Genomic DNA, 22302 nt, shown 5'->3' on the forward strand with positions numbered 1-22302 from the left:
AAAGATTGACTTCCACCCTAAATATGTAATTACAAAACATATCACACACTGTGAGGTGTCTTGTAATAATTTGGGAGGAAGATACCTGAATAGCTACATGCCAATCTGTAAATGCTTAAACAAATATTTAAATAATTGGTTCCCTGCCAAATCCTTTAATGCACATACTAAGAGAACCAATATGTACAACCATAATAAATACCTCAAGAAAAAGAAAGTTGTTAACGAATTTCAATAGCAGATTGATTTTTCTGAAATGGCTCTGGCATAGATGTGCTAGCAACCCAAAACTCAGAACTTGAAGGAGACTATGATTTTTTTGGGATAAATTGTACACATAAATAATACATCATACCAACAAATAATATCGTTTTCAATGAGTCAAGGCAATTATAACTGAATAGAAATATTTTTTTAATTGTAAGATTGAGTAACTAATTCAGCTGCCTTTCATTTAAAATAATATACACTAATTTCTGCATTGGTAATGTAGCTGCAAATCTATGTTCCTCTATCATCATAGCTAGTCACCTTAAATGTATCAGTAGGCTTCTTTGAATTTGATGATCAAGTTTTCTGTACTTTTGGTAGAGTTTATGACAGTTATAAAATGAAATACGCTTGCATAAAATTACCATGTTAACATAAAAGTTATTTTCATTTGTTGAATGTTCAGTCATGATGACCACCTGGTATACCTGATCTAGCTACTAGATTTCTATTTTCATTATTTCCACAACCTTAACCCTTTCACTGCTGTTCAATCTCCGAAAACCTTCCCCTCACATGTGGCGAAAAGGTTAACATGCATTTCGTGGGGCCATTGAGCAGGTACTTCCAGGATGGGCGTGGTACACCCTCCGAAGGGTCGCAAATCCAGGGCCCTTTCCTTGACGAGCTCACTCGCGCTGGCCCGTCTCGTCAACCCTCCAAGCAGAGGGCCTCCCTCCCCAAAAGTGACCGCTCTGACTGCATTTTGAAAATCTATCAATCAATCTGATTATCAATGTTGTATGTATGTCGTATAGATGTCGCCACATATGTGTCGGTGCTGCCACTTGTGGTAGAGTGTTGTTTGCTGTACACAAACCGGCAGTCTTTCCGTGGTGACTACATTGTCAAGACCATGTATTATAACGGACCAATAAATCTACAACAATCAAAAAAATGATTGTATCGCACTCCTGCCAATCAAGCAATCAAGTAACCAGTGTTTCTGCGATGAAAAGTAATGATTTTGTTAACTTTGCTAAAAATGTGGAAACAGACCACCAGAAAATGGCCATTTTAGCAAAGTTAACAAAATCATTATTTTTCATTGCAGAAACACGGTTCTAAGACGTTCTTGATTGCTTGATTGGCAGGAGTGCGATGCAAACAATCATTTTTTGACAGTCGGATTGATTGATAGATTTTCAAAATGCAGTCAGAGCAGTCACTTTTGGGGAGGGAGGCCCCCCACTTGGAGGGTCAACGAGACGGGCCAGCGAGGGTGAGCTTGTCGAGGAAAGGGTCCTGGATTAGCAACCCTTCGGAGTGCTTCAGCGAAAGTGCTGAGCACATGAAGGCAGGGAGGAAGAAAAAGTACATTCACAGCAGTGAAAGGGTTAACAGTTCAAGTTTGAAAGATGTTTGAATGTTTTGTTTGATGGGATTCACTAGAATTGCAACAATACATAAATTGATTCATTATCGATTCAAAAATTCTACCAAAACATGTGTAAGAGAAATTTAATGAAAACGTTCATTAAATAAAAATAAATTTTAGAACTGTCTGACTTTAGACAGAATGACAGTACTTGAATTATCTCTAATCCTACCTTCTTTAAGTCAAATTCTTAAGATAATGGAACAAAATCGACAGGAATATTAAGTGCTTCAAGTCGAGCAACTTGATTTTACACAGAAAAATTCGACACTACATGCATAGATGGATAAAAGATATAAAATTTGAAAATAATTAACAAATATTAAATTTGAAGGCATAAGTCTAGATATTATGAATACGATATAAATATGAGGATTAGATGGTTTCGTTTTAAAAAACTTGAATCTCTTAAATGATTACCTCTCAATGACCTGCACCGAGAGGCAGGTTAGCAATATCTTCTACATTCAATGTTAAATTTACTGCATTATGTATCAATACAAATAGACTACATTCAAAAATTACTTACAAGCATCATAACTATCTTAAGTAGACCGAAAAATATGAACATTGTTTACTCAACATGCAAATCATTTCAAGAGTATTTTAATTGAGTACAACGGAGTGTTTATTATGACACATGTACATCGATGCCCTCACGATACATGCACCAATCACATTAATATGTAGAAGAATATAACAACAGTGAAGCCATAACTTAGCTTTCAAACAGGTATGCTAAATTGGAAGACAACATCAAGAAAAATAGAACATTCAACAGGAGATTGAAACTACATACAAACTAACAATCAAAATATACCATTAAAGAACAGATTCCAAATCCAAAAAGCAACATTTCTCAATGGATTTCAGCTTCCTTCACATATTAAATAAATTAACGAGAACACAACTGGCAGACTCCCTTTCCATAAGCAGAGTAAACACATGTATTCAACGGTGTTCGGCATGATGATGTGAAACATATTGCAATGATAAATAAAATTTAAATACTTAGTGTATGACCACAGTATTAATATTGATTGAGTAGTAATACTGTCGACATACACAAAGATTTTCAATTTCATTTACCAGAGTAAACACACTTCGCATTTCTCTTATACAGAATTATGCCAATGGACATTACCTAGTTCAAAAATATCTATATGAATCTTAATGATTTGAAAACTATACTAGAATGGCATCTAAAAAATTGTAACATACTGAGTAAAAAGGTGGTTGATATACACTGAACTATAATAATGTATACCCCAATTATTAACAAAGGGGAATCATAAAGCATCAATCACAAGGCCAAGATCCTAACATGGTTAGATTATTACCCACCCAGTTGATTATTATTCAACATATTTACTACTGTCAATAATTCCCCCAAAATATGCTGTCTCCCCGGTTTTATGTTTGTATAATAATGATATTTATTCTAATTTAGCTGCTGAGGAACATTAATTCACCATCACACTACCTATGAATAATTTTCTGAGCTCCAACAATCAAGCAACTACATATAATGTATTGTTAAATTACCGTATTTATCTGAATAGAGTCCTTTGCTTCCAAAAATGCTCATGGTAAAAGTAAAGGGGTACTATATTCAAGCATTTTTTTTTCCTGAAACTGAGGCCTCAAAATTAGGGGGGGGACTATATTCAGAGGGGGACTATGCTCGGAGAAATACGGTATAGCAATACAGAAAGAGCACCTGATATTAATCTTTCAAGGTCTACTTTTGCCAGCAAGAATAACAAAACTAAGTTCTTTCACTCATTCACACTCATGGCAGATTATTAATGCCTAGGTTAAGGATGCTATTCTGGATGGGATTACGCACTTGCTGTTAGTAAAGATTGCAGGTAAAGAGAAAATCTTCAGGACTATTAAGATCCAATCAGAATTCGGTATTCTAAACGGAGTAATTGTGGCTTATATTCTGACAAAAGTCGTAATTCTCAAGACTTTCTGTAGCGCAGTTGTAATTCGACATCCTGGGTGACCATCTGACCTGGGTGGCCACGTGACAATTAATTGCCCAATCTCAGAACTGGCCAATATGTATAACGATATACACGGAGCTGGAACAGTTCATGACGATCATGCGTTAATGCAAAATTGTTATTCTGTGCTGCATGTAGCATGAAAACGAAACTTTCCGATGCCTGGCATAGGTTTTTCAATTTTCGAACAAGGTCTCGCAATGTATCTTGATCATATACAGGAGACTTACAGTATATACTTTGAGCCTAACTTCTTTACCACACATGATTCGCTACTTTCTACAAAACTGAAATTTTATTGAAATATTTCTCGATCAGTCGGCTTATTGTATACTTGCCTGATAACATGGAAAACTCTGAATAATAATTAAGTTTCCACACATAAGCAATTTGCATACGAGTTTTATGCAACTTCTATCAAGTTGACTACAAATTATTGCCTTTGAGAAAAATCGTTTCTCTCACAATTAACATTCAATTTATCAGCACAGTTGAGAGTTTTAGCAAGCATACCCAACCCAACTTACATGAATACATTAATCAAGTGGTAAGATGACACTTCTTTCCACACGATTCACTAGCGTTAGATTCACATGTTCACAGCTGTTTCTGCATAGTTTACTATTTGCTATAATTTTGACCAAGTATATGACACAACTCGTAATTAAAGATTAGGTTATTGAGATAAGGATACTTTCCCACACAATTCACACTACGCAACTAAAATTGAACGCTACCATTAATATTTTAAGATAACTTATACCATTTAACATTTATCAGGAGTATTACATTAAAGAAAGAAAGATCATAAAACCGTTTTGACAGCTGACTTCTCATTAGCTGCAAAAACTGATCCAAAAGGTTTTCATACCAGAAAAAGCAGAGCTTCCATATAGGGCAGGCTACAAACTCCCTGATTATTTTCCCAAGCTTTTTAATACCCAGTTCCATTCAGAATACCAAACTAAGCTAAAATGAAGGGTGGAATTATGACCCACAGTGATTATGACCCCTCCATTCAGAATAGCAGCCTAAATCTCTACTGCTCCTGGGAACTACAACTTTAACTTTTACAACTACCATAGTGATAAATAATCATTAATTAAAAACTCCACTGTTTCTAAAAACTACAATTTTAACCCTTTCGCACCAGATGTTGGGTGGAGCCAACGAGCATTTTCAAATGCAGAACACCTCACATCGGGTGTAGCTGTCGCAGATTTTTCAACCCAAACGACCAGACGTCAGCTCTGGCCGACGCAAGGGAAGGGAAGTAAGCGCTGAGGTAGCAACTGTCTGATGTATTCAAGCCCACCCTGAGACCCAGCTTCACGAGACCTTAGGGCCACTTCTCAGCAGTTAAGCCAGACCCTCTCACGCATTTATGATCATCCTCACCGCAGGAATCCGTTGCAAAGTGGTTATACTGTCTATTGTTTTTTTGATGCTATATTTTGTTGCATACTACAATTTTTTACTTCGAAATGAACTCTTTGCTTTGTTCTGTGAGTAAGCAATTTTTAATCAAAATTTTAGCATTAAAAATAAAGGACTTTCAGACTAAAAGCTTTATTACCTAATATTTACTAACTTTGCTGTTACTAACACTAGAAATCCGTTTAAAATTCCACAAAGCTAAAAAAATGTTAGTAAGTCTTCCAGAAGAGTAAATGATTGAAAATTAAATACATACAATGTTTAGTAGAAAAAAACACCGGTAATGCAATAAGTTGACCGTGAATTCGTGCTATGATATGGTTAGAGGGTCTAGACCAGTGGCCAGGGTAAGGGACAGGCTGGGCTGGGTCCCTAATCTGAGGAGCGAAAATATCAGGGTAACTCCACCCCAAAAAAGAACTCCGTCCAGAGAGGTTTAAAATATTCTCATGCCATTCGTGGCAAGAAAAACGTTTTCCAACTGTAGGCACCGGCAGGAAAGGGTTAACTTTATAACAACTATAATAATAAATAATCACTTTTTAATCCCAAGATAAAGGCAGAGCCAGGCATGGATCAAGAGGTAAATTCAATTGGTAATGTACTAAAACATCCTCATGCTGTCAATCCAGAATTGCTTTCGCTTTATGAGTGGAAAAATTATACACTACTAACTTCATCAATATGTATCTGCAGCTCTTCCTAGGGCCATGCAAAAGTTAACATTAAAATTAAAAAATTACATGAAAGGTAACGTAAAGCCAGCAATCAGCAAGACGGCCATTGATTCATTCCATACACAACGTAACGTGAACAGATTACCTTCGAATCCCATACTGCTGCCTTAGGAATTATATGCAAACAGAGGAAACTTATTAAAATTCAGATCAATGGCAAACAAAATTAAACTATTCCCAATCAATCAGAAGAAACCAATGCATTTCAAACCCAAATTAATCAATGTAAATCAAACAGACATGGCAACATGTAGAATATCAATTGAAAGATATATGCAAAACTTTCATTTGTGCCAATTGGGTGAAATCCAATTAAATATATCTTCATTCAAATGTCTATGAATGACTGAGACTTCACAAATTTTTTACTTGTAATTGAAACAGATAGGAAATGACATAACTTAAAATCAGATAATTCACTTTATTTTCTGCTCAATTACGATTAACCAATATGTATAGATAAATGGTGAGCCCTTAAATAAACATTATTTACAAAATTAAATTAACGAATATGATACACACGATACTGACATTATGCTAAATTTTCATGGAGCTTAACATATACATTTGACTGAATTTGCACAGTTAAAAAAATCACTTCATTAAATTTATCAGTAGCCAGAAATTTAATTCAAAGGTGGAGATTAAAATGGATATATTTCTACAGGTAAACTTTTTTTTAAATTGAAAATGGGCAAACAATTACCATGCAAGACTATTTAACGAATAAAATAAACTGAGTTATAGCTTCACCAAAGTACCATGAGAATTAGAATTGAAATTGTACCCAAATAAATTATAATTATTAAGAGGTATCAATAGATCATCCAGAGAAAATTAAGTGAACATGACTAACCATTAATATCTTACTAACAGCTTGCTAAGAAGCAGTGATGAGGAAAAAATTTGAGCCTAAAGAGACTTGAACAATTAAAGAAGATTCTGATTGTAAATATTTAAAAAATTAGGAATCACTTCAAACTCGTACATTCCCCAAAATAGCTGGTAAAGCTAAGGGGGACTTTTAACTGACTTGCTAACCAAATTTAAACAAAAAAAAGTTTTTTTCAGCGCTTAGAGTGAGAAAACCTTTAAGCTATGGGCAATTAATTAAGGAACTTATCACATTAAGTTATATCTATCATTAAAACTAGCACAACAGTTTGCTGCTTCAACCACTATTCCATGCAGAAGACATAAAAACTTGATACAGCCTCATGTACATGGAAAGCTCTCCAGACGAAAATAACGAAGAAACTCCAAAATCCAAAAGGCCAAATCAACTCCACTCTCCAAAACCAAGGAATTATTTACATGTGTACATATTAAATTCATTCAATAAAAATACAAATGGGTACTGCAAATATCATGATGCAAGATATCCAAAGAAAAGGCTTCAACTGATTGGATTTTACCCTTCATGGCACTTTCCATGCGACATGCCCATGATATAATCATCGAAAATATCAACACCACTGAAAAACTATCAGTTTAAGTGGTGAAACAGCAAACAAATTTTTTTAAATGATGAAAGAGGACTCGAAGTCAGCACACATACCAACTAGCTGGCGTATTTGAGAATGTTTGGCATCGAGCAATTTTCTCTTCTCCTCTGAGCTCAACAGCAGGCTTTCTTCTTCATCCTCAGGGCAGTTTTGAACAGCAGATCTGTCACACAAAAAAACATAATCAATTACTACAAGATCAAAAATTAACAATCATCAGACCTTGGAAAAAAATTAAGATAAAATTAATACTGCTTTGATTAATCATTAGATAAGGGAGAAAATGTCAATTTGTTCGAAAACAACCAAGCATAACATTTCAAGTTATCATACAAGTAACTGGATCCATAATATAACTAAACTTCAGTAACTAGTTGGTAAAAATTGTGTAAGATATATTTCTACAAAATTGTTGCTTCCAGGCTTTAATAATTTAGAAGGAAGAAGCATGAAAGATTAAGCAATAAGGATATGGGTTAAATTACCGTACTTGTCTGAATATAGCCCCAATAGGGGCCAATATAGCCCCCTTTTTTTCCAAAAATGCCCGTAGTAAAAGTAGAGGGGGGACTATATTCAAACCCATTTTTCGAAAATTTTCCCGAAACTCAAGCCTCAAAATTGGGGGGGGGGGGGACTATATTAAGAGGGGGACTATATTCGGAGTAGTAGTAGTAGGTTTGGGGTTATGGGTGCGTTGACAGCTAAGGTCATTAGCACCACGCGCAATCAAATTGCGACTTAAGCATATACTTTAATTTCAGTTTAGTGCGGCACTGTTGACAATATTGATCAAGCCAATCAAATCCAATTCACAAGACCAGTTTTCTTAATGAATTCTATGACGCGGCATAGGCGGCCAGGGTCATCGCCCAGATTACATTCTAGGTTGTATCACACTCCGTCAAGAGGTGTCTCACAGTTCGGAGAAATACGGTAATACACCTAGTTATGTGCCATACTTGAACTTAAGTAAGCCATTGGACTTTAAAGAACATAAATAAGGTATTCAGCCACACTCTATTAATGCATCCTATATTTTTAATGAATGATGAGTTTTCAAATTAGTTTACGCACCAATTACCGACTAAAGAGTCGACAAAACGACTTAAGTTTGTCAAAACCTAACTTGGTTAAAAAAACTGTGGACCATACAAATGTTTCCCTCAGCTTATGTTATTTGTACCAATTATTTCAAAACCAATTCTTATTGGCTTCAAGAACTCAAGAACAAAGCTAAAGAACTGGTGTAATTTTTTTTCGGCAACAGCTTTGTCTATGCATCATCCTAAATTACAGAAATCAATTATGGCTCAGAACTAAATCCATATTAAATAAAGAACAAAAAAGGATGCCTACCTAATAGCCTCAATCCAAACTTGCTTTTCTTTTGGCTTATGAACTTTAAGTTCAAACATTTCAGGATCAGCAGGATTAGAAGATATAAGATATATTCCTCGAGATTCTTGTCCAGCCTTTTCTCTCACAAGAAGTTTTTGGAGTGATACAACCCCAGCCTAAAATATAAAAAATCAGGAAATGAAATAGCAGGAAAGAAGCTTCTTCGGCAGGCTATCATTATCAGTAATTCAGTAGCACCATCAGTAAATTCATATCCACAACAAAGAGAATTAGACACCAGAAAATTTGCAAAACCTATGACTATCTTCAAAAAAACAATTTGTAAGTTCTAGTTAAATTTATAAAAACTACATATTACCAAGGCTATCTTATCTTACTTCGGTCTTTATACCTACAATGTTACGTTACTTACTATCATTATACCTACAATACGTAAACTCACCTTATTGTCTGGTGTAAAAAATGAATACTTATGATTATTTTCTTGGAGAAAAAATAAAACATCGGAGAGAACTATAACAAGTACTACTTGCATCTTGCTTCGACCCTGCATCAACATTGCAACACCCTCAAACCTGAAAGAACATGAAAGTAATGAGTAAATAACCTAAAACAACATTCCTTGACAAACGTGATGACTGACTCATTGAAATGGTATAACTGGAATGATGAAGTACCTTAATTTTCTGTTTGCTGATAATATATCAGACTTTTTAAACTTCATACCTCGATGAATTGTAAAAGACTTTGCATCTATCCTATTATATATTTCTATTTTCCTGTCTTCCTTCTCTTTTTCAGCAACCTGAGCATCTACTTCAACGAGAATCTCCTGCAATTACAGAAAAGAGCGATGTAAATAAATGGCTTGGTTTTTATTGGACAGTGTTATAGGCGATACAAATATTTTGAATTTGAATTTGAGGATTAGAAGATTTAAATGTTTTATACCTGATCAAAACTTTATCTACCCAAGTGAAACCCAACCAAAGACTACCTCATCAGGGTTTAGTGAAAACAATGATTTTAAGTACTTCAAACAAATATTAAAAACAAAAATAATTTATTATTCCACATATTATTTGGAATGATTCCATTGAGAAAGCCAAGTTTCTCACGGCATATTTTTGCTAATTTTCTTTCCTTCCCAGGTAAAAATTTTTTTAAACCCACTTTTTACACATTTTGGAGTCTAAAATTTCAATTTATCCTTCACAACAGATGAAATTTGCTTAGGGGCATTGAAAATGTTTTGTATTCCAATATAAACAAAATTTGGGGGTGTCATGACCCCTGTGACCTCCCTCCCCTAAATGTGCCGCTGGCCAGGACTTGGGAGTCTGGCAGCCGGTAGGCTCCAAAAATACTGGATGGCATTCGCACAAGTGCCAATCTGATATCACCCCCTTACACCAAACTCAACTTGATTCTTGATGGCCAAGAAACTACTCTCTTGAACACATCCAAGTCTTGCAGAATGACCCAGAGAGAGAGAGAAAATTAGAGCAGGAAAATAAAATAAGGCCGATTAAATTATTTGGTCATGATGAAACAAAACCCAGTACTATTCCACAAACTTTTTATTATTAGCTGTCAACTAGTTTCCACGTCTACTGTTTTAAAATCTGACTTCTTCCTTGACAATCCTCCTCCCCCCCCATTAACCTCATTACCAACTAACCTTCTATCTGCCTCTCCCCTCCCCCCAGCTTTTATACTTTGTGTTTTGACCCTCCATTCAACCAACAATGCCCAACCCCCTCCTTCCCTCACACTACTGTTGGCTATGTAAGGCTGGATGTTGTACGCTATTGCTGTGCTAGTCTTGATAATGACGGAATATACGTCGAAACTAGTTGACAGCTAATAATAAAAAGTTTGTGGAACAGTACTGGGTTTTGTTTCACCATGAACATTTCATCGTTCCACCAAGTAACACCCAAATCAGTTGATTTTAAATTATTTGCTTTAACACATTCAATGCGGGCCCAATTTTCATTAAAGTCGTCAAAATCGGACATTAAAATAAGAAAGATAAATAGAGGGAGGTTTCCATGCCATAACTTCCGTTCAAATACTGCTTTTTATAAATGCCGCACATGTTTCGAAAGAGGGAAGCTTGCTGAAGGCCATACACACAATCAGAAGACTCAGAAGTAGATATTAGTCAAGTACGGATGCGGAGAAAGGGCACCCGACCCAACCAGCAAAGCACGTCAATTGACGTGCTCCGTATCTCGGCTTAGACAGGACTGCATCAATTGACGCATTCCACACTGAATGTGTTAAAGAAACACTGGTAACACAAAATATCGACCATGAACTCATGCTATGATAGGGTTAGAGGGTCTTGTCCAGTGGCTAGGGTAAGGGCCGGGCCAAGGTAAGGGTTAAAGGCCAAGGTAACTTGGGTCCCAAATCGGAGGGAGGAGTACACCAGGGTAACTCCACCTCAATTAAGTGTTCAGTTCAGAGAGGTTTAAAATACATTTTCCATGGAAAACGCTTTCCTCTCATAGATGCCAGCAGGAAAGGGTTAAGAATACTACACCACAATATAAAAAATGCAAAAAAGTAGCTCCAACCTTGACCAAGGCAAGAGCCCGTCCAAGCATTTCTCTCTCAGTCTTGTTATCCTTTGCCGTCTTGATTAGTGGCTCTATCAGGAGGGGATATTTAGTCAACCTTTGAGTGACAAAAAGAATGCACTCAGGGATTCCTTTCTTCTTAAGCAGAGGGTTGGCTTGACAGTGCCGCACAAATTCTCCAAACCGCCGATCGTGTTGAAGATAATACTTGTAAATATCCACCGCATCCCGGTGGCGACTGCAGAATTCACCGTACGCAGACTTGAGACGACTAGCACCTTCACCAGAAAACTGCTCGAGAAGAATGTCCCCTATGGATTCAATTACTGGTCCACCAGTCCTTTGTCGCTTCCTAAGCATCTCTAAGAACCCTAAATGTATCTCCGTAAGGTCCAGTAGACGTGGAAACATTCGATCCACATTAGAACCCAGCTGGAAATACTTCTGTAGACCCTCTACAAAGACCTGAGGAATGAGAAAAAGATCATTTCTGAGAAATGCATCACTAAAAAACTAAGTGTAAATTATACTATTAATCGTGTTTCTAAGTTAGTTCTGTTACTGTTCCTTGTGTGTATACTTTTAATGATGAACTGTTTCCCAAGCGATGAGATATGTATGTAAGTTTTTTGTCATACAAAGCAATGACATCATGGCAAAATTAGCAGTGCCAGAACGCACTTCCCTCAATTTTTTTAGAAGTGAAATATTACTTGGTGTTCCGGCACCATGACACCACTGATACATACTAGGCACTTACTGCTCACATTCTACTAAGCAATGTATGAATAATAGCAAAATTTCTATTGACAAAAGGAGACCATGTATGTACTTTGATTGCATTCTTCATAATTTTTACCTGGTGCAGGAGGAGAACAGTTATTGTAATTTCATGACAACTCAAGTCCGTATGTCGTTGTTTCATTGTAATTTATAAATATTTACAAAATAAAAATCAAAATTTTAAAATCCACCACTAATTGACAATCGCACAGAACACAAGATACTTGACATTCATACATACTATACTGAAAATTAATGTAGCAAATTACTTTATTCACTGAAAAACTTTATCAATGAGTAGCGGTCACAGTATTCATAAGTGAGTTAAAATGTGTAGGCAACTATGTTTTGTTTTCTATTTTGAAATTTTGCAAATGGTTAATTTCTGAAATAGATATACCGAACTTTCTAGGGCCCTAGTCACATTAACACAAAATTTCCGATTAGATAACTAAACTAAGCCTTTACTGAGGTTGGATGAGTGAATGAATTTATGCAATAACCGTGACCCTCTTGTCCCTTAAGTCAATGGGAGGAAAAGAAACTGAGTGGACAACAAAGGCAAAATTTTCAAAGAACCATTTAGAGGTCCCCCACCCCAAACATCCAACCTACACTACACACAAACAACATTTCTACAAGTACGCAATAGGGTGGTTTCCAATTATTTCTTTTTCCTGCCTTTATCGCAAGATTATTACTCCTGGAGTACGTATTTCACACTTCTAGATTTTTAAATGACGATATCTATTTTTAGTGATTAAATGAAAAGTGAAAATATTCAAGCGTGCAAAAACGTGACAGCTAGGTATGAGAATGCTGGGAAAAGCCTGTATGACGTCATTCCGGTACCAGCTGCCGCTGTGTGAGGCCACCTTGATAGGAGGCTATGAGTGCCGATACGATGCAGGCTGCTAGCAGGTAGTAGAGTACCCTGCTAGCAGGTAGCGCTTGACTTAAATAAGGATTATTAATACCCTATCAAACGAAGGCAACTTTTCGACATTAGGCAATTTTAATATGTGATTATTAAGAGATGTTTCCCTGAGCTCTGTGCCTCATGCACGCATTGGTAATCTTAGACAATGTAAAACACCTATCTACTCGTATAGAAACTAGGTCCCTGTGATGTCAAGTGGAATGGCATCGCATGGCCGCCAGTCTGACCTTTTTCAAATGAGGTTAAAATTGACCATTAACACTCATCTAAACTGGGATTTCTAAAACCAAATAATTTGTATATTATGAATACAATAATGGTGGGTTATGAATCGCAATCAATGCCTTTCGTTTTCTTTGATGGAGGAAGCTACCCCATTGTCATCAGGGTGAGTTCAACAGTTCATCTTACCTGTTTTAATTCACTCACCCTGATAACGATGGATGACTTGTCCATAAGAATGTTGTTGATATAAAATGATTTCAACAGTTGAAAATCATGAGAAGACCTCACCAAAATAAATCCCTGGGAAAGAATCACATCATGTATCCAGCTTAAAGTTAGTTATTTCCTTGGTCCAGTAAATTTCATCTCTATTATAATGCAGCAAAATTCCATGTCACACTTTTTACAATCCCCTCCCAAAATAATGTGAAAATAGGGAAAGTGTAAAATGCAGGAAAAGCCAAAAGGAATGGACAAGAGGCACAATTAATGCAGCACAAAATGGGAAAACAAAATCTCCAAAAGCAAAAACCTGTCTATATTGTAGTATTAAAGATAGAGTGAAGGTATAATTACCATCTGCTCCAGTGACAGAAATGAAATCTATACTAGTGTCAGGAAAGAATAATATCACCTACAAAATGAATAAAAGCTATCTCATATAAAACTCAACCCATACCTTTTGCATAACCCTCAACGTTAGGCAATGGTGTTTTTCAGTCAATATGAACTCATAAATATGCTCCTGCCGCTTAATTTCCTTCTCTTTGAGCTTTTTTGTCACCTGCAAAGAAATGGTGAGGATATAATTAAAGATAACGCAAGGAACGTCAAAATTCTTTTGGAAGCTATATCCCACCAAAAATAAATTTTCATGGAAGCATGAGAATAGAATAACAGTAACAATGGCTCTTTCTACTTTGAAGAGAAACTCCAATAATGGAACGCAACATAACATGTTTACAGAAGAATGGAAATGCTCCACTCCAGCCTTATTACAACTTTATAAGACCCAATAGATGAAAAATGTTATTGAACAATTAACTATAACATTTATCCCATAACATTTATATTTATTATTAAAATTAAAGCATTTAAAATTTTGAGAAAAATTGAAATTCTAAAATTAGAATTTCAAACCAAGCCAGTAACACTACCAGCTTTGCTATTAAGAAAAAAAAAACAATCTAATAGCTAACCATATTCAAGCTTTTACTTGGAAGTAAATATCCCTGAATGATTAAAAAAAAAATTACTCATTAGTAAACAAGGCTGTTCATGGCTAATGCCATTTTTGTCCCTGAATTGTTAGGCTTATTTACTGACATTTATTTGACTGCACTGATTCACAGACGGAAAGTTTTAAAAGATAAGCTTATGTGTACGTATTAATTTGGTGTACAGAAGACAAATCTGACCACAGGCATGAGGTTAAACATCAGGGTTTGAAGATGATCAAAAATAAGTTTTTAGGTATTTTCAGAGGCCAATTCTTATGGCAGAGCATTTTACAGCCAGACACTGATTGAGAAGCAGTGGCGGATACAGATGGGGGGCGCAGGGGGCGTGCGCCCCCCCCTTGCGGGTCCGCCTGTATTGCCGAACATTGCAAAACCACAATTGTAACTTTTTTATATCATCAGATGGCATTGTCTTTTACATGTTTATAATCACTTTAAATAAATTTTCATATACTTTGCCTCTGACTTGATCATCTTTTATTACGTTTAAAGTAAAGACAACTCAAGATATGTTGCGCCCCCCCTTGAGTGTTTTCTGTATCCGCCATTGTTGAGAAGTGACATACTGTAACATATATACCTATAATTCCCAATGTTTAATGCTTGGGCAAGTGTTTTTCATCCACATATAGCACATAAAAGTTTATACTCAGCACGAAAACTGAAGACAATCACTTCATGGTTGCTAAAGATGGACTCAAAATGCACAAAATTTTATCTGCGTATAGCGGTGAAGAATAATCCTTCAGTAAAAATGGCTCTTCAGCCACTGCAAAAGGGTATACATAAGAGAAATACCTTTATTACAATGATGCACTCTTGGAAAAGTTGTACTTGTAGACATCGGCTTAATTGAAGTGAGAACTTGGTGTGTAAAGAAAGGGGAAGAGGGCAGAACACTCACCTATAGACACGGCCAGGCCCTATTACACAGATTTGGAGTGAAATGTATCAACAGCATTTGCTTATTGAGGAGGGGAAGTGAGCATTTTCATAAGAAAAGTGTACCCTGCATGTGAAATTGCAAAAGCAGATGTATGGGTGAATTAATGGCTGCAAAAAGTCCTACAGTAAAAATATGATGCAAATTCCTACCAGATTTGAAGGCAAGATTACATATAAAGAAATGCATAAGTCACAGCCTAACTTCACTCACAATGAGCAAATCGAACAATTACAAATGAAGGAGGAAGCAAGGAAAAAGTATGCCAATTACAAAGAAAAAAATTTTATCTTAAAAAGTATTCAAAGTTGTTTTCAACATTTGACATGTAGCTCATGTATTATTTACGTATGTAGCTCAATAACTGGTAACTGAATGTCTGATCAGGTGTTTCTGTTGTCATTTACTAGGATACGTAAATAAGGAAGACCGATTAATCACCAGGCTTGCTACCATCAGAAACAGACTTGAGCTAGTAAACGACACTGAGTTACATGTTAGTGCACAACAGATTATATATTCCATAGATAACAAGATATGTGCTAGCCTTGAAAACGATTAAATCCAAGATCTCCCTATTTCAATCACAATGCTTTCACTTTAGATGGTAGACTTCCACTGATATCACAGGTAACTCCATAAAGCCACTTACAAGATAGTAGTAATCTGTGCAACCTCCCTTCACATACCTCTCCACCAATTTCCTAAAACGTACCATCACAGTTGGACTAAGCCACTTCCACTTCATTGATTTTACCATTTTATTAAGTGGAATACAAACCTCTAAAAAACCAATAGCTTAAAATAAGAAGGAAATTGGACAATATGGCGATATGAATTTATTGCACAACAGTGTATTTATAAACAACAGTGTATGTATTCGGTGGTTCTAAGTTGAGAGAAAAATTTACCCTCGTAAGCTCAGGTAAACATGAAGGAAGCACATTCATTTACAATAATGAAGCCAAAAATCTTTAGAAATACATACTTCGTTATTTTAACTTATGTTGTTTGAAATATTCTGTGGAATCAGGAAGAGCACAGCTGCTAAAATTAATTATGCAGACATATCACCATGACCTGCAGACTGCCAATTGCAGGATTAGCACTATGCCTACATCTCCAGAAGAAGAATGAAGCTTCATAAAAAAATTCTCCTGAACCAGAATAAAAAAGCTACAGACCTTTGAACTTCTGCCCACATTGTTATATACATAGTTTCCATGATTCCCATGGAAATTTTCTCCAAGTTCACGGCAACTAATGTGAATTTCACCACTTCTATTGCCACAGGTTCGAAATATTTTACATCAGGACACACAAAAGTGAGCTTCAAGATCTGAATTATTACAGGAGCAAACACTAATAACCAGTAGGGTAGCCTGGATTGAGATTACACTCATCTCAATTGCTACCCTAACATTGCTAGAGTTCAATGAGGATCTCCCGAAGTTTAGTCCATGGAGGGTGTCATTGAATGTCCTTCTGTCTGTGCGAGTGTAATATTAACCAGGGATGGCAATAGAAATCAAACGAAAGTCAAGACCAGTAAAATTTCAATAGCTTCATTCTCATGAGCAAAATGTAGAAATGAAGAATTCAATTGATTCGGCTTTTACTTCGCGAAAATCCATGTTGAAATGAAAATACACAACCTTGGTAACTTGGTAACTTAACCGGAAAATTATTTATTGGTACGACGTGTTTCGATGCTGAGGCGCCATTCTCAAGTACCAAGTCATTCTCAGTACTTGAGAATGACACCTCAGCGTTGAAACGCGTCGTACCAATAAATAATTTTCCAGTGAAAAGTTACCACGGTTCGAAAGTTACCCAATAGGGAAGTGCACTAGTGTTTCAAATGCACCAAACACATTTTTTAAATTAGAGTTCAGAATAACATAATGTCGTAAAACCACAGTTTAAATCCTAAAAGTGAATACTTTATTCGAGATGACCGTCTGAAATATGGAAAAATTCAAAGGCCGCGAAAACGGGTGTCCATGTTGAATATTGGCCGTGACGTCACAAGGCAGTAGCCGAAGGCAGCTTCTACACCGTTTAGTTCTACCACTATTATTGCATAGAAAAATTACAGAATTTGAGGGTATCCGTTTTTGGCTGTCATAAAATATCTTCAGAATATATATGTGGCTGCTTCTCTTTTGAGTAAACGACTTCATCGTTGCGTAATATATTAATATTCATTTACGTGTCAACTTCAAGTTTGGAAAGAGTAGTACGAATAGCACATCAAATCTTTAATAAATGCATGATGGCATTTATTTTTCGCTGGGTAGATTTTGGCACAATGACGTTTATCATGCCAAAACTTTTTTTGTAAGAACCGAGTCAAACTTATAAACCTATTTCAGACGTTTGCTGCAAGACTTATTCGTTGCGTATGTATTCACGCCGGCCGGAACGTTCGCCCGTCGCAACTAGAATCATGGGATGTTAGCCTTATTTCCGAGCTGGCTGGTTGTTGCAATGGTTCGCTGTCCAGGATGGGTTCAAGAAAAGATAATCTTGGTTGGGAGAAGGAAAATTCCAACAAATTATAAATGGTATACCAAACTTTGATGTATTTATGGTTACTGAATAAGGAGGACAGGTTCAACGCTCCATAGAAATGCGAGACGTTAAGGCTAACAAGGGGAGACCGCGTACCTTGCTGCATCTTTTTCAATTAGGGCGTTAGTTAGGCTGTAATTAATTAATTTTCATGCGTTACTTTTTACAAGTTATATATATAAATCCAAAATGTCCTATATTGACTAATGGATCGGTTGGGGTAGTGGTAGCGTGCACGATTTAAAATATAGATCTCACCCGAAGGACTGTGGTTCAGGTCTGCGTCATGGCTTTATTTTTTGTTGTCTTCATTGTGATCCTACGGCATCAAGTTTATCATTAATTATAATTGCAGCAATCATTGACATGAGACAATTTTTTTTTATCATCATTATGGCGTTTAGGTATTTTAGCAGTGTCATTACAAACGCAGAGATACGATGACTACAAGGGTTGGTGTGCGCTAAAATGTTAATTTTTTCTTTGCTTATACTGACCAACTTCCACATTAAAAATGAAAACCACTCTTGCAAGAGCACATACCATTAAAGGCTCGCGGCAAGCAACAATATGCGTACAGGCATAATTAATAAGAACACAAAGCGAATATAAAATGCCATATATCTCGAACACTTGTAATTCACATTACTCCAAAGGGAGTTTACTTACTCAGTACATACCTCAGTACCTAGTACTCAGTACCTACCAGTTTACCTCAGTAGCAGTGCTAAAAGAACCATTCTGAAATATAATTTCAACTAAAAAATAGGATGAAATAAAAGTTGATAACCCTGGACCGGGCGCGCTGGCGTATAAAATACGTCAATCTTTGAAAACCAAGGATTTCGACATTGTACGTACATTCTGGGCTATAATGGTCTCGTGTATTCTTACAATGTACTTTGACTGCCTATATTGCGAGTTTTCAAAGTTCGAGGTATTGTAGCTAATTTTTTGGATCAGCAAGATGAACCCGTCACCAGTGGAGTACAAATTACGCCGCGCGACCTGCCGTCTACCTTTATATCTGTATCGCCTATAAATGTACTAATTTCAACAAATAAAGATTAACTTTAACAAAAATAGTTTGTTATCATATATGCACATATCATGGGCAAAGTACGCATTTTGCCCGGTCGTGTAAAAAAACAGTCGCGCCATAATTCTTTAACCAAACTACTTTCAGTTTATAAATTACGTAGGTCTACGCGGAAGACGCTATATTTTGACTCAACACACTTTCTGATGTGACTGAGGTACCTATTAAGTAAATTATTATAATATAAATATCAATTTGATCTTACAATACCTTCAAATTATCTTCAAAACAGAATATCATCGATAGGTAAGAGTCAGGAGCAGCCTTGAACCATTTATTCCGGGCTTGTGCTTAAGGCACGGGAATAAATATCTTCTCCAGGCTTTTGTTTCGACGTCGAGATGAAATTTGGAACAAAAAATCATTTATAATTCTATTTTGAATTCATGTTTTCGGTACTAGACGACATTTTTAGGAAGCAAACTCCACCGATTCCCGGAAACTCTCGCCGCGCTAAAGAAGGCGACGGAATTCAGCGATACTCCACTGGTGACTACTGCCTTGTGACGTCACATCTCAATCAAGATGGAGGCACTGTGTTTCAGCGCAACATGAAATTTTCCGACTTTCAAAACGTTTTAAAGTGCATACCCCAGATGCAGAAAATAAAAGTGACTATACTAATGTTTCTTTTTTGGGCTAAACTTTCAAATTCAGCAATAAAAAAAAATTAGTGCACTTCCCTATTCCCTATAGTTTTAGGATTAATCAAATATACCTCAGAAATCCGTAAAACTCGCCCCACCCCCCGGCAACCATCCTTATCTTGGTGGGTATGCAATACCCCAACACTCCTACGTATTAGTTGCACCTAAAACCCCCCCTAGCCTCAATTCTTAGATGCGCTCTGCTCAGGAGATCTTCTGAAGAAATTATTTAGAAGATCCCCTGAGGATGAAAGTCGTTGATGAGCAAGTCGTTCTCAGAAATGCAGGTAGACATGCAGCCAATTACCTTGTGGATAACCCAAGAATCATTTATGAATCTTGGCAGGGGTCCAATTAACCCTTGCAAAAGATCCCCATAAGTTGAGAGTGTGTTGTGTTTGTGAAGGGTTTCCCATTGAATAGCCAAGAGAATTTATTGTTTCTTATCACAATAACGAGCTCTAACTCTTAACAACTGTGAAAATACCATACCCACTTGTATAGAATTTAAATATGTACCTCTTTGCTCACGGTGGGAGTCCACGAGTCAGGCTCTTCATCTTGTAGACCGAGAAACGGATCCGTTTCCAAATCACTGGCAGTGATAGGACCTGAATCAATTGACATTATTATTAGCATTGAACATAACTCTTAAACAATTGATGAGAGCATTAGCGAAATGGTTGACTCACCTTCATCCAAAAATTCAAATGGAACAAGTGGAACTTCATCTGAAAAACTGAAACAAATTTTGCCATTAATAAGTCTGAACGGTCATCGAAACGGTAAAAAACATTAAAAATAACAGTAATTTATAACAACAAAAATTGGTAAGAAGCAAAAGAAAAGCAACAATAACAACTTACTTTACACTTTCATGATGACTACTATGGTCCCCTTCCTTTTCTTCGCTGATAATTTGACTGGAAAAAAAGATTCAGTAAATGCTTGAAGAATTCATGAGCCAATTAAAGGACGTAAAAACTGCAAATAAAAATACCCAAAATTATTTTGAGTTCATAACAGAATTACTGTAACGGTGTGTATTTGATGTACTGAAATGTTTAAAAAAAAAAAAAAAGTGTCAAGCTGTTATTCTTCTTTCAACTGCATTAAATGAATTAATAAAAACAAAATTTTGATCGTAAAATGCTGAGTCAAAGATTTAAAATGAGCTAAAGCTCTCAGCAAGTTTTTAAAAGTACATTCCATGAGGGGTCTATTAAATTAATTCTCTTCTAATTCAATATTAAGTAGGCATTTAGTACAGCATGCAAACCGGGACAGTAACGCTACTTTTTGATAGGGATAAGCCATTTCATCATGCAAGTTATTAACATACATGCAAGGCATTGGCTGAAGCATTGCCTATATAATGTACACTATAGTGAATTGTGATGGGCCAAAGGAAAGGGAATTAGGACCTAATAGGGATATATGAGTTAATGGAAGCATTATATTGGTAAACAATGTACGATTTTCATTTAACCTGTCATTCCACATTGTTATCGGATTCTTGAACCAAAAATCTAATGCTGAAAATAATATATCCAAACCAAAGTGAACAATATTTCCTTATAATGTATAATCATAATCTGTTTGCACGCCAATATATGGCAAACATTAACATATATTCAATAGACAGATGTGGTCTCAAATATTTGGTGATGTTTGGAAGTAAATCCATTAACCTTCACTTGTTTAGTATTCCTGTAACCCAGTATGCCAGTCTTTTTTACAGAGAAGACTGTGAGTGGACTTCCTCCGACCAACATTTTCAAATAATTACCAGCTGGGTAAATGGTATCAGCTTCTGAATGAAGACTTCACTACTCATCAGCATATAGCTTGGTTTTTTAAACATTTTCTTTCCAGAAGTGTACCTCCCCTTATATACACACACTACCATGAGATGAGAGATGATCACCATAATGTACAAATAAACATTAAACTGTTTCTACTGATCGAATCTAAACATCTGAAACTAAGCTTCTTTTTTTTATCGAGGACAATGTTCAAAATAATAACTATGTATAGCATGTAAAAAACAAGCAAAAATTGATGATGCTGACATTTCCAAAATTAATTCTTTCTACATGATAGATATGAAACCATGTCAACTTTAATAAATATCCCTTAAAATGACCATGAAAAGATTCATATGGCTGGTTAATCAATTCATAATTGAAGTCGGAAGGAGAAATATGACCCTTAATACACAGCCTCATTACTGAAAAAGTCGAAAGACAGCTTATTAAAAACTAAATATTTAATGAGTGCATACTCTGACAGGAATTTCACTGTCTTTCAATTTATAAATAGAAAATGCGACCTTTAAAAGGGTATCCAAGTTTCCCCTGATATACAAAAAAAATACTAACTTCCTAAGATTTAAAACTTTAGTTTAGCACAGATCATAAAGAAGACTTACTAAAAATTTCTAAAGTCTCATATCTTCAATAATGAAACTTATTCTTTACAATCATTACGTAGCACATGAACAAAATAGATTGTCTATACTCACAGGAGTGTGAGCAACTCCCTAGAAGACTTAACCTTAA

At 35.9% G+C, this 22302-nt stretch overlaps 1 protein-coding gene across 12 annotated transcripts in view; it reads right to left on the reverse strand.

Moving 5' to 3' along the window:
- Positions 1 to 22302, reverse strand: part of LOC124168997 (rho guanine nucleotide exchange factor 18) — a 165263-nt gene that overhangs the window by 11517 nt on the left and 131444 nt on the right. For 10 of the 12 annotated variants that reach the window (XM_046547446.1, XM_046547453.1, XM_046547452.1 and 7 more), the window contains 10 exons: positions 20608 to 20664; positions 20434 to 20480; positions 20261 to 20352; positions 13917 to 14021; positions 11287 to 11754; positions 9379 to 9533; positions 9144 to 9276; positions 8699 to 8856; positions 7393 to 7502; positions 5920 to 5940 (listed from right to left, as the gene is read on the reverse strand). In XM_046547446.1, the coding sequence (XP_046403402.1) occupies positions 5920 to 5940; positions 7393 to 7502; positions 8699 to 8856; positions 9144 to 9276; positions 9379 to 9533; positions 11287 to 11754; positions 13917 to 14021; positions 20261 to 20352; positions 20434 to 20480; positions 20608 to 20664 (1346 nt within the window). The remainder of the gene's footprint in view (positions 1 to 5919; positions 5941 to 7392; positions 7503 to 8698; positions 8857 to 9143; positions 9277 to 9378; positions 9534 to 11286; positions 11755 to 13916; positions 14022 to 20260; positions 20353 to 20433; positions 20481 to 20607; positions 20665 to 22302) is intronic. The other 2 variants (XM_046547450.1, XM_046547447.1) reach the window with 2 other exon arrangements.

This window comes from Ischnura elegans, chromosome 12 (assembly GCF_921293095.1).
Source record: "Ischnura elegans chromosome 12, ioIscEleg1.1, whole genome shotgun sequence".
Classification (NCBI taxonomy): Eukaryota; Metazoa; Arthropoda; class Insecta; order Odonata; family Coenagrionidae; genus Ischnura; species Ischnura elegans.